This window comes from Nilaparvata lugens, chromosome 1 (genome assembly GCF_014356525.2).
Source record: "Nilaparvata lugens isolate BPH chromosome 1, ASM1435652v1, whole genome shotgun sequence".
Lineage (NCBI taxonomy): Eukaryota > Metazoa > Arthropoda > Insecta > Hemiptera > Delphacidae > Nilaparvata > Nilaparvata lugens.
The window spans coordinates 36263315-36286561 of NC_052504.1; the positions used below are offsets into that span (position 1 = coordinate 36263315).

General features: G+C 36.3%; 1 protein-coding gene across 3 annotated transcripts in view; it reads left to right on the forward strand.

Annotated features, from left to right (window-relative positions):
- LOC111054291 overlaps positions 1-23247 on the forward strand; it is a 118340-nt gene that overhangs the window by 55596 nt on the left and 39497 nt on the right. For all 3 annotated transcript variants that reach the window (XM_039420419.1, XM_039420422.1, XM_039420426.1), the window contains exon 2: positions 19781-19869. In XM_039420419.1, the coding sequence (XP_039276353.1) occupies positions 19813-19869 (57 nt within the window). In that variant the 5' untranslated portion in view covers positions 19781-19812. The remainder of the gene's footprint in view (positions 1-19780; positions 19870-23247) is intronic.

The window sequence follows — 23247 nt, forward strand, 5'->3', positions numbered from 1 at the left end:
AATTAGCAAATAATAATTATTAAACTAATATTTAGAAAATCTCAGGGTTTTTTATGAGTCCGTGCCGTGCATGGAAGTAAGCTTCCTACATAAATCAAATAAAATTCATAAAACGTTCTTATAAACTATATGATAGCACTCAACACGTTGTGAATTTTCCTTGACTTAAATTAATTCATATAGCGCTTTGATTAATTCCCCAACTCTTAATAAAAGGCCTTTATAAAACGAGCTCGTTTGAACTAACACTCACATTACTGATGTTCTTGGAGGTCTTGTTGAGTAAATTAATTATTTCCAATAATTAATTATGCAGGTCCTTTTCGTCTCGGCTGGGCTTGCGCGTGGTCCAGATTTCTTATAGATTTCTTTCCGTATTAAAGATATATTTATGGGAACTGATTACAATTAAGAACTCTTTAACAACACTGAGTTCACAGATAAATAAACATTAATTACAAATAGTTCACATTTAAAAAAGGGATTGGCTTGATAATTTTAAAAATTTAACAGGAAGAAAGAACCCTAATTTCCATGTGCATCTTCACAGATCGAGATCACAAGCCAAAAAAAAGATATTTCCAGAAAAATTTCATCTCTTCCTTGAACGATTTGTAAGCTTCCTTCTGATTGGCTTTTTAATTTAGCAAAACTCAATACAATTGGTTACTTCAGATTCAGGGTTTCTTCAACTTTATTATAGAAAGATGGATAAGAAGTTTTTATATAAATTGATGGAGTGATTGTCTTAGATTATTCTAATAAATAAATCGTGATATATGATACTATCACGCAATATACATTTAATTTTTTATATGAGTTTTGTATACTCTTGATTTTCGTACTTTTTTAGATTGTAATAAATATTTATGCAGCAATAACAGTTGTCCCTATTTATTTACATAAACCTTCCTTAGTATATATAATTCATCTTTTGTGAGTAAACTTTATAATTCAACTTGTACTTGTTGATCGAACAATCAGCTGATTCGTTAGGTGTTAATTCAAATAACTATCGATATATCCTAGATCGATTGATTCATTTAAAGACATAAACAAACAATTCTAACCTCAAATGTACATGCAAACTTTTATTTTTTATAATCTGCCAATAATAAATAAGCCGCTTTATAATTTTTAAATCTGCCAATGGATCCTCATTATTGTTGAATTACAATTATGCATGTTTTTTCTTATCGCTTTAGATAATATGATTACTCTTTATCGCTAATAACATTCGATTTTACTTGAGTGGTACTTTGACTAGGCTATCTTTCCTTTCTATTTTACAACCCCACTAGAGTTCAACAATTCTCCTCAAAAACATCCCGCGGCGCCAAAACACCATGTGACAAAGTCAACAAATGCAACAGCTGTTTTGTCCTGTTTCTGGTACCCAGCCTCAATGTCAGTTGTGAGAGCCAAGACCTGGCCCTCACAGCTACCCTCTGGCCTGAACCCCGCTTGGTCTACTGGGATGCAACAATCTTTGATCTCTTCAACTCATGAGGAATTTTCCCAGTGATTAGCATGCTTGTATAGAACTGGCTCAGCCATCTTACAGTATTCTTTCCTGCATGCAATTAGAACTCCGGGTGGATACCATCAAATAAAGGGGCCTTTCCAGGCCTCAAGTCTGTCAGAGTGCTTTTGTACATCATCTACAGTAAAAAGGAGCAGAGAGTTGTCCATTTGGGAGGGTTCCCTTCCTAAGGTCTGTTAGTTGATCTTTTATGTCCATGGTGTGATCAATATTATGGCTAACTCTTGAAACTCCAATAATATGATCTGTAACCAGGTTTGAATCTATTTGATTAACTTGTCTGGCAGGCTTCCTGGCTGCATCAAGCTTTCTGAGCAAGCTCCAATACACTTATCAAGATCCTCTGCGTACCTCTCCCAGTTTGCCTTAGAAAAGTTCCACCTTGACCGGTTGACTGATCTTATGAGGAGTATCTGGATACCAGTGTATATAAGGACAGGCCTGTGCTGGCTATGAGGAAAATCGGATAAAACATATCTCACTGCAGGCAGTGGTTGTCCCAAACTATTCTTGCTGATGAAGAACAGATCAGGGTTGTAGTCTCTACCCCATGCAGCTGATCGGAAGGAGCCTCTGTCTTTGTCATCAAAAACCAGATACATGTTATTGTGCTCCGACCATTCAACAAGTGATAGGCCACAGCTGTTATTTTGAGCATAGTTCCACATGTCATGTTGACTGATGAAATCTCCAACACACATGGATGATCAAATTTTGGTAGAACTTGGCTTGGCCAATCTGGAGCTGGAGGTTTGTATACATTCACTATAGTGAGATCTTTTATTCTAATCACAACCAGGTGAATATTATCATCCTGACTTACTGAGATGAGTTCAACTTCCTCCAGAGTTTTTCTTATATAAGTTGCTGTTCCATAGGATTTGTGATAAGTAGCACCAATTAAGTCATAGCCGGGAATACACCCTCTTGAACAGAGCTGTTCTTTTGTTTCTGTGTGAGTCTCCTGCAGTGCTATAACATCTACACCTGGCCCCAGCATCAGTTTTGATACACACTCGCTTTTAGCTCTGCTTATACCCTCAATGTTCAAGTGGCATATTTTCATGCCAGGGCCAAGTCTTCTCATAAAGAAGTTCTGAAAAGAACTGTTTCTCGAATTGTCCATGATAAAAAAAAACCGGGAGATGCAATGGATAGTTCGGCTGCCAAAATAACTATAAGCACTCTGTATAACACCAATACAATATTGACATGAATAATGCTCTTACTGCCAATATCCGATATTCACCAACCTCGCCCATTTTGGACCAGGAGCCAATAAGTTGTTCACTAGCTTCAGGAGCTTCACACTTGTTCCGGCCACCAAGACCCTTTTTATGGCTTGGCGGCTATTACCGATCCACTATGGCTTTTATTTGATTTAGTTCCCCAAGTGCAGGTCTCCATCCCACACTTGGGTATCCAGGCGCACCACTGGGAGGCCCTTCCAGCATTCATTGGAGATGTTAAAGATTTTGTTTTGGAGATACTGTGGAAGCTGGAACAAATACACTGCACCCACAGTAGACAGTAAACTTCTTTTAATACGTATATCTTAGAAATTTGTTTTGTAAACGCTCCAGAATGAGAATTTGGCCATGGCAATATGGACTCCAAATCTCAGAGGCATATTCTAGGAGATTTCTAACTAGTGACTTGTAAAAGAATAAGAGAGGGGCTACATCACTAAATGGTGAGCATGTCCTTAAGATGAACCCCATCTGCTGATTAGCCCTACTGCATATGAAGTCCACATGACAATTAAAAGTAAAATCACAGGTAAACACTACACCGAGATCCTTGAAATTTTTCATCTCTTCCAAAGAGGTGCCACCAATATTATATATATTTTTAAAAGGAACCAACTGTCGAGTGAAACTAATAACTTTGCACTTTTATGTTAAGTTTATTAGTTTCACAACAGATTAATAAACTATCAACATCCCTCTGAAGGTGAATACGATCATTGACATTCTTTATTTCTCTGAATAGTTTAACATCGTCAGCGTACATGAGGCAAGAATTTTCAATAAATGAAGGAAGATCGTTGATAAATAAAATAATAGAAAAAGTAGTGGCTCAAGATTAGAGCCCTGTGCCACGCCAGATGAACAATAAAAAGGGTCAGATTTATGGTTATGTATCATATCATATTGACATCTAAAATGCAAGTTACTCCGAGTTTATCAACTAACAATCTGTGATTTATTGTATCAAATGCCTTAGAAAGATCTGTATATATGGCATCAGCCCTTCCCCCACCGTCTAACACTGTGGACACTTCATTGCTGAATACCATTAGTTACAGTGGAGTGCCCTGGTAAGAAACCATGTTGCTCCTCCACAATAACTCTCTTGACCTGTCCAAATATAATTGCATGTAGTATTTTTTCAAAAATCTTGGAAAAACAGCTCAAAATAGATATAGGTCTGTAATTCCTCATGTCTGTTCTTCTCTCCGACTTGAAAACCGGGGTTATTCGAGCAATCTTCCATTTTTCAGGAAATTTGGAAGTTTTTATAGCTAGATTGAAAATAAACTTCATAGGTTCAAGAAGAACTGCTGCACAACTCTTAACAATAAATGTGGGAATCAAGTCAGGGCCTTCAGAGCAACCAGATTTCAATCCCGCTATAGCAGATAGGATCTCATCAGAAGAAACATCACCAATGCCCACACTGAATCCCAGGCCGCCAAACATCCCCGGATCACCCCTCATGCATCATGTGCAACAGGTGCATCAGCCTCATAAGCATACTCGAAGTAACGTGCAAATCCATCCACAATATGAGAACCAATGTAGGACTCCCCACTCAGCGTCATAGTCGACTCCACAAAGGATGTCTTTCTCTTGCAATTTACATATTTCCAAAAATTTCTCACGTTACCACACAGACCAGATTGAATGGAATATATATAGTTATTATATGCTAAAGTAATTCTAGTCTTCAAGGATTTTCTCAAAGTTTTAAAACGATTTTTGTGGTGAGGTGAAACTTTTCTCTTCCTTGAACCTATCAAACCTTGAACCTTTCCTCTTCATATTTAGATCAGATACTATATCTGCAGAGAACCAAGGAGGATATTCAGGATTGTGCTCTTTCACTTTAATCTTCGGAATACAATCATCCAAGAGTGTGAGTACAGTTTTCTTTGAAATTCATCCACAGCCGAGTCGACATCAACACAACCGAATAAAGAATCCCAACAGCGGTCTCTCAATCCACAGTAGAGTTTAAGATAGTCTCCCTTAGGATAATTATAACGAAATTCCTGGGTATCAGCTGGAGCATTATCAGCCTCAGAATCTGAATATGCGGCCTCAACAAATAATGCAGGATGATAGCCGTCTTCAGGGAAGAGGGAATCATCACTCCTGACAACTTCAACGTGGAAGTTACTTAATACAAGATCCACCACAGTCCTACCCAAATTATTCACAACTGAGTTATACAAATTTAAATCATAAAAATTAAAAAAAATATATTTAGAATCCTAGCTCTAGATGTTCCCAAAGAAAGATCATAAGTACAGGAGGTTATTTCCGGTAAATTAAAATCTCCAATAATCATTAAATTACCATTAAGTAAATCGTGATGAGATTCAATATATTCTAAGTATTGGAGATAGGTATTCGACTGAATTGACGGAGGTAAATAGCCTGCATTTATGTGATAATATGTTGCATTTAACTTCAGTTTAACTCCCACCGACTCATAATCATTATTAGCTAAGGAAAGCTCATCACATAAATCAGCCTGCAGTGATCTTTTAACCGCAATAAATACCCCCCTCCTCTCAGACGACCAACACCCCTATCACTCCAATAAACACTATAGCGCTCATCAAAAATTCGGAGCTGGCAATACCATCATGCAACCAGGTTTCCGTCAACACAATAATATCATGATCAGTGCTTAGTAAAGATCTATAAAAATTGGAAGATTTTGTGCGTCGAAGGTTTTGTTTGTAAGTCCTCTTACATTCTGATAATAGATAGACATGTTGGAAAATAACATGATTGACTAAGACAAGAACAATGAAAGTTGAATAATAGTAATAATAATAGAAATAATAATAAGTATAATGTATAATAATAAATACAAATATCAAGTATAATAATAATAAGTATGTGATTTAAGCCGTGATGCAAAGCATACAACCCTCAATCAGTTTTAACTCATCAGGTTTTAGATTCGGCTCTCAAGCTTGAAATAGAAACGGTTTTCAACGAAAAGTATTAGAACGAGAGAGAGATAAAATATCAAAAGAGATTAGGTTAAAGTTGCACTATACAGAAGTCGGCCAAAATCATCAGTAAGAACACTGGCATTTCAGATATCGCACTTTAATCATTGTAATGGAGCAGTTTATAAAGAGAACGAATGTTTGTATATTTCATTCAAATAACACTTTGGAGCAGAAAAGTTGAGTGAATAATTTTTCTCAATATGTAGAAGAAATAGAATGGACTCTACAATAAATAAAGTTTAGAAAAAAACTCGTGACTTGAACTTGTTATACACCATACGAAGGAAACTCTAACCGGAAAAATTCCATATAGATATTTATTATATGATTCCATATAGATATTTAATACTTATATGAAATTAGAAGTATGGAGTTAGCGACCCCCCCAACATCAATAATGATCAATTACAAAAAATAGAACCGGAAAAATTACAGTATAGTATCATGAAGAATGATAAATTACAATTTAAGATACTGAAGAGAAATTGATGCATAATAGAGTTTATATTCAGGTATAATATTCATATAGTTTCATAATAGTTGTGGGTGACTCTAACCAGATTCCATATATGGAGAGATCACAATTAGTTACCAAGTGGAACAAAATCTCAGATTTCTGTGAGCCGGAAGAATATATAACAGTAACTAAGTGTCCAGTGGATGTCTGTTTTGCACTTGAATCATTCTACCCAGGAATCAGCACAAAGAACGCCCAAGTAAGATCAATATTTCCAACATTCAAAAACGGCGAAACTCATCAGCTGAAGGAATATACTCTGATCCTTACATTTACACAAAAGGAGAAGAGAATTCTCACTGTTGGCATGAATAATTATAAGTCCTAAAGAATCAACACAATTATTCACGAAGCGCAGGGTCTCACATCAAAGGATGTAGTGTTAGTGAGGATTGACACAAGAGACAATTAAATTTATAACAGTGTATCACATGCTATTGTCGCAATATCCAGGCATACAGAAAGCTTCAGATATCTTACAACAGGCTACAACTAGTAGTTCTGTGAACAGTAGACCTCACGCAGTATTCTCAACCACAATTACCTGATTGAAACTATTGACCTTATGGAAATACAGCAATAGACTGGCTTCTCCACACATCTGTGTAATCACTTGTCAGCTGATTTATGATGAATAATTATATAGTCTGATTTTTACTGTAATATTGGCGTATGAAGGAGGCTCCTTTTTCCTTTCATATTATCCTTGAAATGCAGAATTTCCAAAAACTCTGTATTTATGTCGATGCGCAATTAAAAAAGGAACAAACCTGTCAAGTTTCATGAAAATCTATTGTCGCGTTTCTCCGTAAATGCGCAACATATAAACATATAAACATTCAAACATTCAAACATTCAAACATTCAAACATTCAAACATTCAAACATTCAAACATTCAAACATTCAAACATTCAAACATTCAAACATTCAACATTCAAACATTCAACATTCAAACATTCAAACATTCAAACATTCAAACATTCAAACATTCAAACATTCAAACATTCAAACATTCAAACATTCAAACATTTAAACATTAAGAGAAATGCCAAACCGTCGACTTGAATCTTAGACCTCACTTCGCTCGGTCAATGATACAGTAAAGGATATTGTTGATAGAGTGAAGGACAGGACAGAAAAATAGATTATGGTATGGAACAGAAAAAACTTAGAAGGAGAAGCCAATACTAAACATTGTAAAATCGATGAATAATCTGGTAGAAGAGCTTGACTTAGAAGATATAAATGATTTTGCAACTCTGAAGCCTAAATATGTGTTTGATTGCTTGAAGCAGTTCAACCTGAGAATAAATAGTTTCAATATCAGAAGTTACAACAAGAATGTTGACGAGTTCCTGATCCAATTAGAGGACTTACAGTGTGACTGATGTAATTGTATTAACAGAATGTTGGATTTATTGCAATACAACTCCACGCATAATGTGTAACTACAATCTATATGCAACAGAGAAGAATCATCTACAGAATGATGGAGTAATTGTTTTCGTTAAAACTGATATTAACGTTGAAGTTGAGGAACCAGAAATTCGACACGCCAACTGTTTGATTCTCCGCCTCAAAACTCAAGGAAGTATATTTGTCATTACTGCAATATATAGGTCACCTTCCAGCCCAGATTTGACGGAATTCATCAACGGTATGAGACTCGAGGGATCAAGTCAACATTCCCATGTAGTTGTAGGGGACTTCAACATTAACACGATAGAACCAAATAAGCATCGTCAACTGGAGGATTATGAGAACTTACTCAGTGAATTTGGTTTTGCTCACTGTATTAAACAGCCTACTCGCGTCAATGACAATACCGCCACATGCCTCGATCACATTTTGGTGAACTTTAAAAAAGATCTTATGCCAAAAGTCTTTTGAAATTCAATAACGGACTACTACATCACTATTCTGGGAATAAAAAGCAACAAAAAATTTAAAAATGTGGAGAAGAAGCAGCACAGAGAATCTTCAACAAAGTCAAGTTTGCATCACTGCTTGTGGAAGAAACTTGGGACTCCATTCACATGCAGGATAGTGCTGAGGGCGCATTGAAGGAGTTCGTGACTATAATGAATAAGCACGTAGAAGAATGTAAGAAAGCTTACAGTGTTCCACATAGAAAGAAGAAAATCAAGCCATGGATATCATTGGGGATAATAACATCTATAAGGAGACGAGATAAACTTCACAAACAATGTAGAAATAGTACATCAAATTTGCAACTACATCAATACTACAGAAAATTCAGAAATCTACTAACTAGAGTCATTGAAGAAGCAAAAAACAATATTTTTCTCACATGCTTGGAGATTTGAGAGATGCAAAACATACATGGAAGGTAATAAGAGAAATAACTGAAGCTCAAAGACCAAAAACGCAGATTAAACAACTAAATGTACAAGGAAGAGAGTTGAAACTGGGAGAGGATGATGAAGAGCTTGCAAAATGTTTCAACGAGTTCTTCAAAAATATTAGATCTGAACTGGCACAGAATATATGAAACAAGCAACAACCTGCAGATAAACCTACATTTACTAATGCTAGAGTATGTGAATCAATATTTTTCACACCAGTAGATAAAGGAGAAATAAAAAAAATAATCAGCAGTCTCAAATCAGACAGTGCACCAGGCCCAGACAACTTCAGACCAGAGCTCTTCAAACAGAACAGTATAGCTCTTGCTGGACCATTGACAATGATAGCCAACAAAATCCTGGGAGAAGGTGTCTTTCCTCAGTGTTTGAAGGAAGCTGTTATATGTCCAATTTGTAATGCAGGGGCAAGAAAGATTTGAACTGTTATAGGCCAATATCACTTTTAAATATCATAGCAAACATTTTTAAGAAATGTATCAAATCCAGATTTATTAACTTCCTTAAAAAGAATAATATTCTATCACCAAATCAATATGGCTTCAAATCAGACTGTAGTACCAACGACGCAATCCACAATGTCATTTCACAAATAACAGAGAAAATCAACTGTGAGGAGAAACCTTTGGCAATATTCCTGGACTTGAAAAAAGCATTTGATACTGTGTCACATGATGTTCTGCTAGAGATAGCCTACTCCACAATTATGGAATCAGAGGAGCATGGGACCCATTCAATACTTGTCAAACCGGACCTAGAGTGTATGGCCAGAAAAGCAGCAAGCTGGAAGTCGAATATGGAGTACCCCAAGGAACCGTCCTTGGCCCTATCCTCTTTTTGATTTATATAAATCCTCTCTGCAGTATGGAAATTGGAGGAAATATCACCACCTTTGCCGATGACACAGTTCTTTTGTTTTCGGGGCCAACGTGGACAATAACATAGAATAAGGCCGAAATGGGACTAGAGAAAATCTCACATTGGCTCAATCAGAATCTGCTCACCCTAAACTATGACAAAACCAACTATCTAACTTTCTCAGCAACACAGCATGGATGATTGGAAGCTTCAAGTCTTGATTGACCTTCAAAATAGAATCTATAAATTAATAGATCTTCTTTAAGTCTTAGAGAAAAGATAGCATGTAGCATAAAGCTATCTAAAGTAGAAGAATTATTTCTAATATCAGACAATTTTGCATTCACATTTGCCTACAGAAAATCTCTCAACAGTCAACCTTTTCGACAGTACTGCATTCACTATCCACAGAAAACCGACAGTAAAATATCTTGGAATTATAGTGGATTCTTTTCTACGGTGATAATGATAACCTCTGCAAGAAGCTGAGGAAGACCATTTACAAGTTTAAAATGATGAGAACATTGATTGATGAGAAGTGCATAAAGATGGCCTACTATTCCTTAGTTCAGTCTCTGCTTACCTATGGGATTGTAGGATGGGGGGGAACAAACTACGTGCACCTTGACCCCCTCTTAAAAGTGCAAAAACTAATAATGAAGATCATCAAGCAGAGGCCACCTCGTTATCTGTCAGACCAGCTCTACAATGAGTTTGGTGTGATGGACATAAGACAGCTCCACTCCTTGGAAATAATTTGCAGACTACACAAAAACCCGGAAAGCTTTCAACAAATGAACCATAGTCATAACACAAGAAACAGAAACCTTCTTATTACGAACGTGGCTCGGAAGGCAATATATCAACGACACTTCAACCACCTAGCACCAAAACTCCACAATCTACTTCCTGCACAAATCAAGTCAATAGAAAACCCAAGAAGATTCAAAACTGCTGCTAAGAACTGGATTATTTCAACTGGAAGACATCATATAGAAAACATAATCTCAAACAATATGTGAGCTCACTTACCCAACGTATTTGCAGTTTGCACCCCTACCCAGAATCTATTACTACTACTAACACCTACTCTAGTACATGGGTTTCCCATAGTTGAGTAGGTTAGTTTCCAATAGAATTAAATTCCATATTTTTTTCATAAGCCTATTGTATTGTAGATATTTTGTACTTTTTATGTTTTAATTGCTTGATTGTATTTTTTTAAAGGAAATAAATTTATATAATACTATTATTATTCACCACTCTTATAGCTCATATTCAATTATCATAGTTCAATAAATTAATACAGTACGGTATTCAGAATACATAATAGTCCATTCCAAGTATTAGACGAATTAACTAGACAGGATCCGATCACCCTGATGCCAGAGGATCCTACCATCAACACTCCACACATTCCTGATGCTCACCCTGCTCGCCGTTTCAAGTAGAAAATGATATCTTTTCCGAGTGAGATCTTCTCCAATAGTGACAGCCGAGTCCTTGAGCTGCCTCCTCGCCTTTAGGATCATGCGTCGGGTCTGGTAGCTCACGAGTTTGACCAGTATAGCACGAGGTCTAGGCCGAGTATCGCCAGGTTTCGATGTGAGACGACCCACACGGTGACATCGATCAATCAGCGATAGAACGATCTTGATCTTCAGCTTGTCGCGACATAGATTTGTCACAAGCTCCATGACGTTTTCTCCCCTTTGCTCAGGTATACCAAATATTCTATATTGTTCCGACGCTGATATTGTTCGAGGGCGTCCAGCCTACCCTCGTACGCCGCATTGCTCGCTGCCAGCTGGTCGTGCAACTTGGTGATCGCAGCCGACATCGAGTCCTCCCTCTGTTCCACGGCCGTGAAGCGTGACTCACACTCATCCAGAACACGGGCAGTAATCTTTTCCTCGAGTCTATCGTTGATCTTATCAGCAACACGATCAACCAGGGTGTCGAGAAATATGTCATCTGATAACAGTTCAGTGATGAGCTCCTTAATCAGGCGTTTATCAACAATCAAACCCTCGCCTTTGGAACTAGATGAAGAAGAGGGGGGGCGACGCTCGGACGATGACGAACTACTCTTATCGCCAGCAGCCCTGTCCTTATCGGCTCCAACCTTGCCACTGCTCCTCGTTGCAATAGGTGTATTCACCATTTTAAACAAAAACACTTAAAACTTGCGAACGAGTTATTATCAAAACGTGAAAATTCACAGGCGCGTAGATGAGTCCGCGTCGGTCAACTCAACCAAAATTCAACTCACAACTCCCGGAAAAACCCGCAAAACTTGAAGCACAAACAAGAGCCAAAACAAACAACGTCTGGCTAGTTTCATTCTTATCTCAACACTTGAAAAGTTGCGAAATTCACCTACTGACACTCTTCTCTACTTTCATATTAGTGATAATGATTTATATGTTTAAACAAGAAATAGCACTATTTCTGTAAGGCTGAGGCTACATATAAAACTGGTCTCTGTACTGAACAAGCTCTATCAATCATGGCTACGCCCCTTTAACAAGGGAATTGAAAATTAAAAAAAAATTAAAAGGGTATTGTTCATGTCTGGTTGCAGCAAAGATTCGGATCCAAGTCTGGTTTCTATATATTAATTTGTGAAATATGATTGTCGTAGAGCCCTTGTGTTGTATCAGAATTTTTTCGATGGAGGAAGCTAAGGGTGATCGTAGAGGTCAAGGATAACCTGTGCGGTCCTTCTGATCACTCACTCGTCCACTCTTCGGGAGAGCCAAGATCTCTCCATTTCTTTCCGATCTCTCGCCCACCATTCCCCTACCACCTCTCCCCACCCTCTCTCTTCTTCGTACTTCCTTTGATTGTGTCTGTTCACGCATAGCATACTAGGCCGGATGAACGTTCTCTTCGATCTTCCTCTATTGCTGGTATCCACTTTTTCTGGCCCCTACTCTCTAGTCTCTGAATGATGTAAACTCATCAAAATCTAAACCTAAATTGTATGAAACTCTTTAACCACATTGTTTGAAACATTTTGATCACTCGGAGAAAATCTCATTAGATTTTTGAGACTCCCTTGAAGAGAGATTAAGTAAAATGTGAAAGAGTGTGTTGCAGAAAAAAACACATTGATTAAGATTACAAGCAACTGTTTCAATGATCCAATCCTCTTAAGATAATCTCAAAAACAAGAGAGCAATCCCCACTATAGATAAATGTAATTACAGTCGGAAATAGATGAAGGAATGCATATAATGATGAGGTTGACTGCATTAAATTCAGTTTTTTGTTCAATAATTATAAAAGTGATTTTGTTAGAGGTAAATGGATTAACTCAATCTAAAAAAAAATATGATATTAAGCTGTCATTGTTGCATGTTTGGATTGTTCTTGCGACTGAATAATGACTTCAACCTATCAATCTATTATTCTGTACCACGTAGCTTTGAGTTGAGCTCTAGATTACATCCACGCGATGGGAAAAGAGTAAAATAAAATAAAAAAATTTGCTCATTGAAAAGTAAAAATTTCTACAAAAACTGTGATAGTTCACTTCATACAGTTCGAACAATCACAGCCATCAATAACAGGAAAATTTTAGATTAGCAGCTGACTTTCGTGTGAGAGTAATAGGAGATTCCTGAATAATGATGGAACTGGAAAACGAAGTCAACTTTCCTTGCATATTTCAATCAACTATTATCAAACTAACTTGTAATTTTTCAAAAAGAGAAAATAAATACCACTCGCTCAATTAGTTGTTGGAGCCGGATGGGGAGCATCTTTATTCAGCTTCAGCTAGCAACCCAGCATTCCGCTAGATTTTCAATTTAATAGTGGATAAAAGCGTGAATACTTTGTGAGAACGTATTTCCAAGTCAGTTTTGTGTTCACATAATGGGGATTATTAATATATGACCGCTTGTAAAAGTGCATTCTCCGGGCTCATCAGGCTCGAGATTTCTGCTGTAAATAACTGGGCAGGAATTTAAACTGCACTCGAGGCCATTTATGGAGATATCAGTGTCGGCAAGTACTTGTCAGGTTGACTATTCAATTTAAGAACTGAAACGCTGTGCGGAGGCTATTGGACCTGATACCTCCCCTCTTCAGGAGGAGTATCACGCGACCGTGGATAGCAGGCAATCATAATCATAATCTTGTCAGCCGTTACAGGAAAATTGTTTAATTCTGTGTGTGTGCGTGCGTGCAAGTGTATGTAATACTATTGAATGATTCAAGTAATGTCTAGGAAAGGTTTACTCAAATACTTGATACCGAAATTATGTTTTTAATAATCATAAAAACCACTATAACTTTGTACAAATCAACGTTTGTCTCGGTGTGGGAACCATTTCAACAATGGAGTACTTAATGAACACAGTAATAACCTTTATTTTTCCATTATTAATCACTACCATCACTTTTTTCAAACTGTATTGAACATACAAGAATTTGATCAATTCCGCTTATGCAACTGCAAAGAGCCAATAATAATCACATTATTTATGTATTGATAATCAAAACATAAAATTACTTATTCCTTCTATATAAGAAGATTCAGGAAGTCTCACGTGAGAATAAAACTGCTAGTAGGTCATGCAGGTAAGTCATTTTTTTGTTCCCCATATTATAGAAAGTTCAATCTATGATTGTCTTGATTTTGAAGTCTGCATTCTCCCTTCGTTGTATTCTTAGGTAATAGGTACAGTAGAACTAACAATTATTTGAGATGTGTCCATTGTAGACAGAATCCAATGGCAGGTGAAAGGGAGTGATTGGTTGTAGTGATGATTGTTGTGGTGTGAAGTGCTGGCCTGTGAGCCGGGTGGATGGAGGGGGGTGGGTGGTGCGGCTAACAAGCCAACCTCAGCTGCTCATCATCAGTGTACTCGGCGAGTGTGCGTGTGTGAGAGGGGAGAACTGACATTAATAATAATTGCTGGTAGTACAGAGCGCTGCGCTGATACTTGGACTGCTGCTGCTGCTCACTTATGCAAAGTGGCCTCCAAACTGCTCTTGAGGAATGTGACCACGCTTGCTCTGTGATCATCGCTGCTTGTCATACAAATTCCACGCAAGAAACGCCCGACCGCCGGGCCAACCCCCCTCAACCCCCCTCACCATCCAACAATCAACCAATCGCATTCAGACGTCTGCGTCGTCACCCCGTCGCATCTACTTTCTTTCCTTACTAACCTTTATTTCTGTTTCAATGACCTACACCTGCCCTACACAAACGTATATCGTCTGTGTCTGCTTTTCTTATCGTCTGTCTGCGCTCCAGCATTTTCTTATAGGTCTGATAAATTGTTTATTCTGACAGATTCGTTAGCACATCAATACCATCGCTAGAGTCAGAGCGAATTACCGGTTTGGATCATATCGTGGTGGGCACCGATCATGGTAGTTCTACAGAGGGGTACAAATAAATAATCTGTGAGTTTTCAAATGTCTTCACATGTCTTATTCCAATAATCAATCATTATTACCGATTTGTCTAATTAGCAATAGCTTTCAGTTACGATACAAGATCCATTCCTAGAAGGGAGATTGAATAAAGTTTGTTTGAAATCAAAATCATGAGTGGATTTGCGTTGACAACTAAAATTTCAAAAATTGAACACTATAGGCTCACATGAACTTGCTCCACCTTACTTTACTGGTGCAATCATATTCAAGTAATTTCTGTTGTGTATTATGTTAATTATGAAAAGGGCAAAATTTCTTCTACTCTACTGTTCTATTGTCAGGTCTTAATTATTATAAAGCTATTTTGTGAATTGGCATTTGCATAGGCTGACTCTACACAAAAGCTATAGGGGCCTCATAGTCAATCTACAAAGAAATTGTAGTTAGACTAGTGAAAAAGTTAAGGACTGAGCTGAATTACAAACTAAGTTAGCAACAAAGTTGATAATGCTTCGAAAATATCAATAAGACCAATATTCTCGTTGACCTTCTTTCGAGGATGCTTTCCTACTAACCGCTGTTCAATCTACCTTGCGTTAATAAAGGGATAGATAGCTGCCGATGTTCTGGTTTTCATCTCTTTTGACCTTTCAAACAGTTATCTAAAGGCAAAACAAGTTGAGGATTGTAATAGCCAACAATACCGTGATAATGCACCACGTTTATCGGTCTGATTCTAAACCAATCACTTTAATAAATACCTCCAGTTTCCCAACCAATGCCTGACTTTTTAAAGTTCACACGAGCTCTTTTTAGTCATTAAAACTAGGATGTTATCTCGAAATCAAATTATGAATATACGTTTCATTGCTCCATTTATCTCAATAAGAGAGTTGAATCACTACAAGGTAGTAAAGGAATAGAGTTAATGAACAGTTTAGATAAAAAACTTTCGAGGAACTCAGGAAAATGCAATGGAAGAGGTGAACTTAATGATTGAAGTGTACTTAATACTCAAACTCCCCAATACAATCCAATCTGGTGGATAAAGTGGAAAAGTTTCAGAGGTCTATGGCTCGACGAAGGAATGAGCAACATGTTCTTGAAAATGAATTTTAATGCACACATACACACACAATCAATAATAATATTCACTCATTTACTGAGAGTTTCTTCAAATTTATTTTCGGTAATTACGCTACTGGTGAGATTGGGTTTTTAATGGTTTCTGGGATAATAGTCATGAACTATCTAGTTCTAAGCCTACTAGGCACAGATCGATAAAATAATAATAGATTTCTGCAGTTTTCAGTGGAACTAGGACAGTTAATTCACAGTTTGATAATCAATAATCTGTTTCCTGTAATTAGTAAACTTTAATTATTCGTGAGCCTGAAGTATCACACTTCATGAAGAATTTTTCAAAATATCGATATTCTGAATTGTGACCCAGAACTCAAAAGAAGAGCGTTGACGGTAAAACTGTTGAATCGTCCGTGTGTATCAGGGTCATTAGGATAGGAATTTTCGCAATTTTGTTGCATGACAAATACTTTTACTGTTTGTCTATAGCCTAAAGCCTACATGAAGTGGTACACGGTAATATAACCGTCCAAGTAAAATATTCTGCAAGTGTGTCAGCGGCTAGGGTCAAGACCTCGACGTCTGTTTAAAACAGTTAATAATGTCCCAGTCACCAACAAGCCAACTCGCAAAATCTTCCCAAGAGCTCTCATGAATTAGATGCAATTCTGAGCATTTTATCAAATGGCACATCTGCCTTATTCGGAACTATTGTAAACCGTGTTACAATGTTCGCTAAAAAAACATGACTCAATTTTTTTCAGCGCCTTTTAGTTTCAGTTGGAAATTAAAATTCTGCTATTTCATGCAACGACACGCTTCTAGAGGATAACATCGTCATTATTATTTAAAACCATTTGTATTCCGTCTTTAGTAGAAGATAAGAACCGATTCCTCACTGAGTTATAAGAGTATTGACTTAGTAATGCTTGAAACAAACATGAACCTGCCTAAATTTGTTTACTTTTCTTTCTTCAATGCTGTTTCCACATTAGCCTCAACAAAGTCTACATCTTGTCTATCTTGAGTAATGCATTTCTCCACCTATATCAGAGTATTCCTTAAACCTCTAATCATTTAAGCCCCTTTCATTCTCTTTTTATCCAGATTCATCTAAGATAAAAATCAACCTGAATTGGAATAAACATTTATTTCTCTCCAATAACTGAATCTTAAATTTAATCTTTGAATTAACACCATCGTATAAGAAAAACAATCTTCATCACTTTAAAATGCTTTCTTCTTGACCTTAAGTTCTACATTATCTCTCTACCTTGTCCTTTATCATGAGTTGATGTTATTTCTATTAAAACGTTCTTACCTGTAAAAATATAGCTCACATTTTCTAAAATGAATATCTTTTCAAGGAAAAAGCCCACCAAATAGTCTATACATTTCGCAGTTCGTATACAGAAAATATGATTTTGTGCCTCAGAGTTTGTTTGTTTGCATGTGTGTGTCTGCTTGAAAAATGAATCGACTCCTGCTTGCACTCACGTGTTGTTCCTCTCACATTGCAAGCAAGTATTTATTTCACTTGCAACAATAATGAATTCATTATGTTATGTCAATATTGTTGATATATATTTGTATTTTTGAGATGTTTTTGCTGTGTTTTCAAGTTTTCTGTTTGTCTAGTTTTCATTCTTCAAGTTTCCAGTTTGTGGGTACTGTGCTTGAGTGTTCATCTATCTATCCATAATCTATAATCTATTTATAATATTATAAAGAAAAAAATTGGCTCATACATGCACGGGATAGGAAATATCCGATTAACGCATCATCATAACTGATGAACTGATCAACTTGCAATTTCACATTGAGAATCTGAATTTACCGGGGCTGGTTATAGACCTATTTTTATTAATCAATAATGTGTTATTCAACAATAAAATCAAATTTATTCAATTCAAGATTCAAAGTTTACGCAACAATAAAAGCCCAACCAAACAGAGCTTTCTCTCAAACAGACCTTTGGCTTAGTTGGTTGTATTCGCGATTAATGAATGAAAGGTTGCGGGTTTCAGATCAATCAAAATCATGATTTTTTGCTGAAAATCTCTATCTCGGATAAAGATTATCCACGTAATTTGGGCAAAATAATGAATAATCATTCTATTTCTTGATGTTTTCTGAATATAAGGAGATTGCATTTCACAACACAAAATTTTCCCCTATGCAAAGCACGGGTTGCCAGTTATTTATAAACAAGTCTTAAGTTAGTTTTTTTTCTTGTAGTGCTTTGTAATATATTATCTTCATGTTGTAATTTTGAACAAGTGTAGTAATTTTTCTGACCCATTCTATATTATTCGATCTGCTATTATCGCGATATTATGCCAAAAAACAAATTATTGACTCACAAGATATCCTTAACATTCCGGAGTTTGTAGACGGAATAGCAAGTAGCTAGTTGTATCGTATGCAAAAGGTCGGGTTGAGAAATTAGACAGCAGGTGATGGCGTCGGAAATGACACCTAGACCTAGATGGTACAGTCGGTAAACTGTGAGCTACTTGGCAATTCAGGATACGTAGTTGTGAGTTGCAGTCGCAGTACCGAGGCCTGTTTAACGGGTTCGGTTTTGCCTTGCAGAGTGACATAGCTTTGAGTAGCAGACTTCCAGGAAGAGGGCTTCTATCCTGTCTCATTAGTCTTCGACTTAGGTAAGGTAGGAAGAACGTATTGGCGAAAATTTCCTCTGCGGTTTTCCTCAGACATGGAACATCTGCTATTTTACTACACAGATACATCGTCTGCCCCTCCCACTATGCAGCCGGAAATTGAAGAACTTTTTCTTTCCTCTCATAAATCTCATTCAATCAACTTGTCCAACTTGAAGCTGCTCTCCAAAATTATGGCGAGTCGAAGCTGGACGTTGAGTTTCAGCCATTTGTCTTCGTACTAACCACTGTTTCATATTTTTCGAGTTTGAAGTCTTCTCCTGAATACTGACAGTAATGTGAAAAATGAAAATATGGATGCTGAACTCACACAACGTATTTTGCGAGTGAGGTAATACTGTAACGTGGGTATGAGAACTTGAAAATGAGAGACATAAAACTGATTCAAAACAAATATAAGACATGAAACTGAGTGATATAACTTAGGAGCCTCTAGAACAATGATCTCCTAATATGTTTTACACCTAGAAAGTATTGTATCCTCCTCTGATAAAAAATTATGTTATAGTCGTGATGTAGCCTGTAAACTATTATTTCCACTCTTATACATAAGTTCCGAATTATTTTCGAATTAAAAACACAAAATACATTGCTATTAAAATTGTGTTGCCTTACAAAGTAAATTCGTATGGCTTTTGTTGGTGGGGAGTCCCTTGCGAAAAGGTCCCACCGCCTAAATATATAATTTAAGCTGTCAATGGGTCTTACGACTGTCATACTTCAGTCGGGACCAACAGAAAACGTGCCCATACGATAGCACGGGAGTGATCTGGTTAAAAAACTTTTGGTAATGAGAGGGTTTGAACCCGGGATCTCCATTCTTTCTTTTATAAAGTATTTTGTACTACTCTCATAATACTTACCAATGTGAATGAGTTTTTTTTTCAATTAATAGCCTTAAAACTCTACTGTTTATTCTTCTATAGCTTTGATGTTTATGGGCATTCAACTACAATAATTAATACAGCAATGATGATTATTTCCAATCATCCGCATGAGAATATAATATTCTCATACCTGTCACATGAATTTGACTAATCGAGTACTTGTGTGTTTGTACAGGAGGAGGCGGAATAGGAGGAGGAGTGATAGTCATGGCAGCAGGCCGCGAGGCCACCAGCCCGCTCCTCGGAGGCCTCCTAATATTTGCTGTAAGTTCAATTATTTCTCCTTGCTTTACTCTTTTTTAAATCCATCCATTGTGTATCACGACAGCCACTTCTATATTGGATACCATTCCTAACGAGTTGGCAACATTGTAAACGTAGGTCTAGAAAAATATGAGTATAAGATGAATTTTCCATTTTCCAATCAAATTCCACCTATGATAAATGATTTTGAACCAAATTTATAAGCTGAGAAGAATGAGCTGTGGTACGAGAAGATCCGATCATTATATCAAAATTTATGATTGTACATTCACATGATATGTGATTTTTTAACATCATTCAATAATACTCCATCTTGTATAATGTGAAAGTAGTGAGTTTCCAGAATTTAAAAAAACCTTGATAAATACCCTTTTCTTGAAATCTGTAACCCCAAATCCAGAGATCGTAGAATCCTGCACAACTACTCAATTTATTGGGAGTTTTATTGTCTTCATTTTGTAACGAATGCTTTTTTTAAAAAAACCGAGGCTTTTAAAATGAAGAAATTGAAAAATTTCGTACAATTTAAGGATTTTTGGAGTTATTAAGGGTGAAGCTATTTCTGGCGTGTCAGAAAATTCTAGATTCGAATTCTGCGCCCCAAAATACATAAAAAACTGACAAGAGAAATTCTGTCGAGGCTGTTTCCTGAAAATTACCACTTGACTGGACTATGTGGTTTGAGGAGTGGTCTAAGGAAAACCACATTAAACTAGGATGGTGCAAAACGAATGCATTCTTAAACATTTGATCTCATAGCGCACAATCGATGATGAATTAGATTGTATGAATGCTGGTATGAAATACCACTTACGAAAGCTCAAAAAGTGCAAGGGTGAATCCAAGGAAACGATTTGGAGAGAGGAGGTCTGGGGGATATGATTTAATGCTCCTTGTGATGAAATATATTCATCGATAACATTAAGAATATGAATTATCATTAGTACTTGGAGATCTCTTATATAAAACGGATAAAACTTACAAAATCGAATTTTAACATAACATGAAACGTGATTTTTAGGGTCGCTTCTCCAAACAAGTTGATCTGAAATTTTTGTTCAAACCAACATCTGACACGATTGAAACACATTATAATAGCTGCAACCATACATTGGAGAAGCGACCCTTAGACTGTAAAGATAGAACGTAAGCTTCTCATTTTTGAGATTCACTCTGTACAATTTTATTCATAGAGAAAAAACCGTTATTATTCGCATCTGATTATATTTTTTCAAGCCTGTTTAAGTTTATAATTGGATATTGTTCATTATAAAAGTATGATTGATTGATCGTGTGAAATTGTCTGTCTATGTTATGCTTGGCAAGCTCGCTACGCTTAGAACAATATTCAGTGAGGTAGTACTGTAATTTATATTCGGTAGCATCGTAGCAATGACAAGAAGTTTTTGAATGGACCGCTAATGCTTTGAGTGGATCATTATAGTCGCGCGACAGTCTGAGTGTGCCACGTCCAGTTGTGGGGGGTGGCGAAGGAGGAGGATGGGTAATGTGGGTCCGCGACCTAGACATGTCGAATGTTATTGTGGGAACCCAACTCGGTCATGCCAAAGTAAAAGCCGGCATTTGCATTCGCTTTTGTCTTAGTCACTCACTCAATGCAATCTCTACATTGCACCATTGCACGCCATCTGATGTTCAATAGCTCTTTCTCTTTCATCGACCAACGAGTCTGAAAGCACGATGCACGACCTTTGCATGTGGTCTGCATAAAAGCAATGAGAGTGCAAAAACAACAAGCAAACGTCATAAACAAAATATGTTTGGAAGTATCTATATTTTTGTTTGAATTCCATTTAGTCGATATTCCACTATTGGTCGAGGAAGTGCAATAACCTAATCTACTAATGAGACTCTACTATATCTACCATCTACCATCATCAGGATAAACCACTACGTTTTATATTTTTCGAATAATACCTCTCATAAATAAAATACCTCTCTGGATGATTTATTCTTGGTTCATACAAGATATAAATTGATTTGAATAAAGTTTATTTATTTATTCAATTATTTATTTATTTATTTATTTATTTAATTAATTATTTATTTATATATGTATTTATTTATTTATTTATTTATTATTTATTTATTTATTTATTTATTTATTATTTATTATTTATTATTATTTATTTATTTATTATTTATTTATTTATTATTTATTTATTTATTTATTTATTTATTTATTATTTATTTATTTATTATTATTTATTTATTTATTTATTTATTTATTTATTTATTTATTTATTTATTTATTTATTTATTTATTTATTTATTCATCTATTTATTTATTATTTATCATTTACAATCAACTTAAGGACAAAGAAACAGACTACATTCCAAAACCTATTTTCATTGCAATTTCATAAAATAAGTTGCTCATTGAGTTTTCCAGAAGAAATGTTAATGGAGCCTGTAGAGATAAGAATCACTTGATTGATCATGCTCCTGCCATGCACCCTCAGAATAAAAATCATTTGTCTCCTGTTTCATCTGCTACAGCATCTTCACCTTTCACATCCAGTATATTTTCCACCACTTTCCATCATTTCTTATACAAAAATTAATACATTTAAAAATACATCAAAAACACGTGAACTAATTTCATCTAAAACATAAATTTTCTTAAATAATCTTCAGCGTTCTTCTTTGCTAGCGTTCAGTTAGGATAATTATTTTGCATGTGTAGAGTGGAAGTGTGGAACTCGGTGGTTAATGAAGAAAAAATAACGTCCTACCTTGAACTTGGTAATCGAGTATTGTATAGTTTATAATTCAATTTCCAGTACTTATGGAAATGAAGAGTGTTCATTATGTGATCATAAGTTTTCATAGTCATTCAATCAAACTTATTGAATTATCCATGAAGGCTCCAAGGTTTTGGATCAACTTCCCCAATTGTTGAATAGGGAAATCGGAAATGCCTAACTTATTTTCTCATTCGAGAATCAACGAAGCTAGTTTATGAATGGGGAAGAACGATTTAGGAAATAATTGCGGTGTAGTTGTAAACAATGATTAGTATTTTTGACATAATTCTTGAATGAGTTGCGGTCAAATTGCGATGAGAATGCATGGTGACATCGTGGGATAGAGGCCATGAAACTCTGGCTTCCTCCCACTCCCCACCTTCATCATAACTCAGTCACTCGTTCCCTCTCACTCGCTCGCTCTCTCTCTCTCTCTCTCTCTCTCTCTCTCTCTCTCTCTCTCTCTCTCTCTCTCTCTCTCTGAATCTGAATCTCTCTCTTTCTCTCCACCATAATCACAGATCGTCACTTCATTTGTCTCTCCTACGGATGGTAAGCTTATGTTGATTTAACTCCTAGTAGTTATTATCCATATCCACTTCTGGCATCT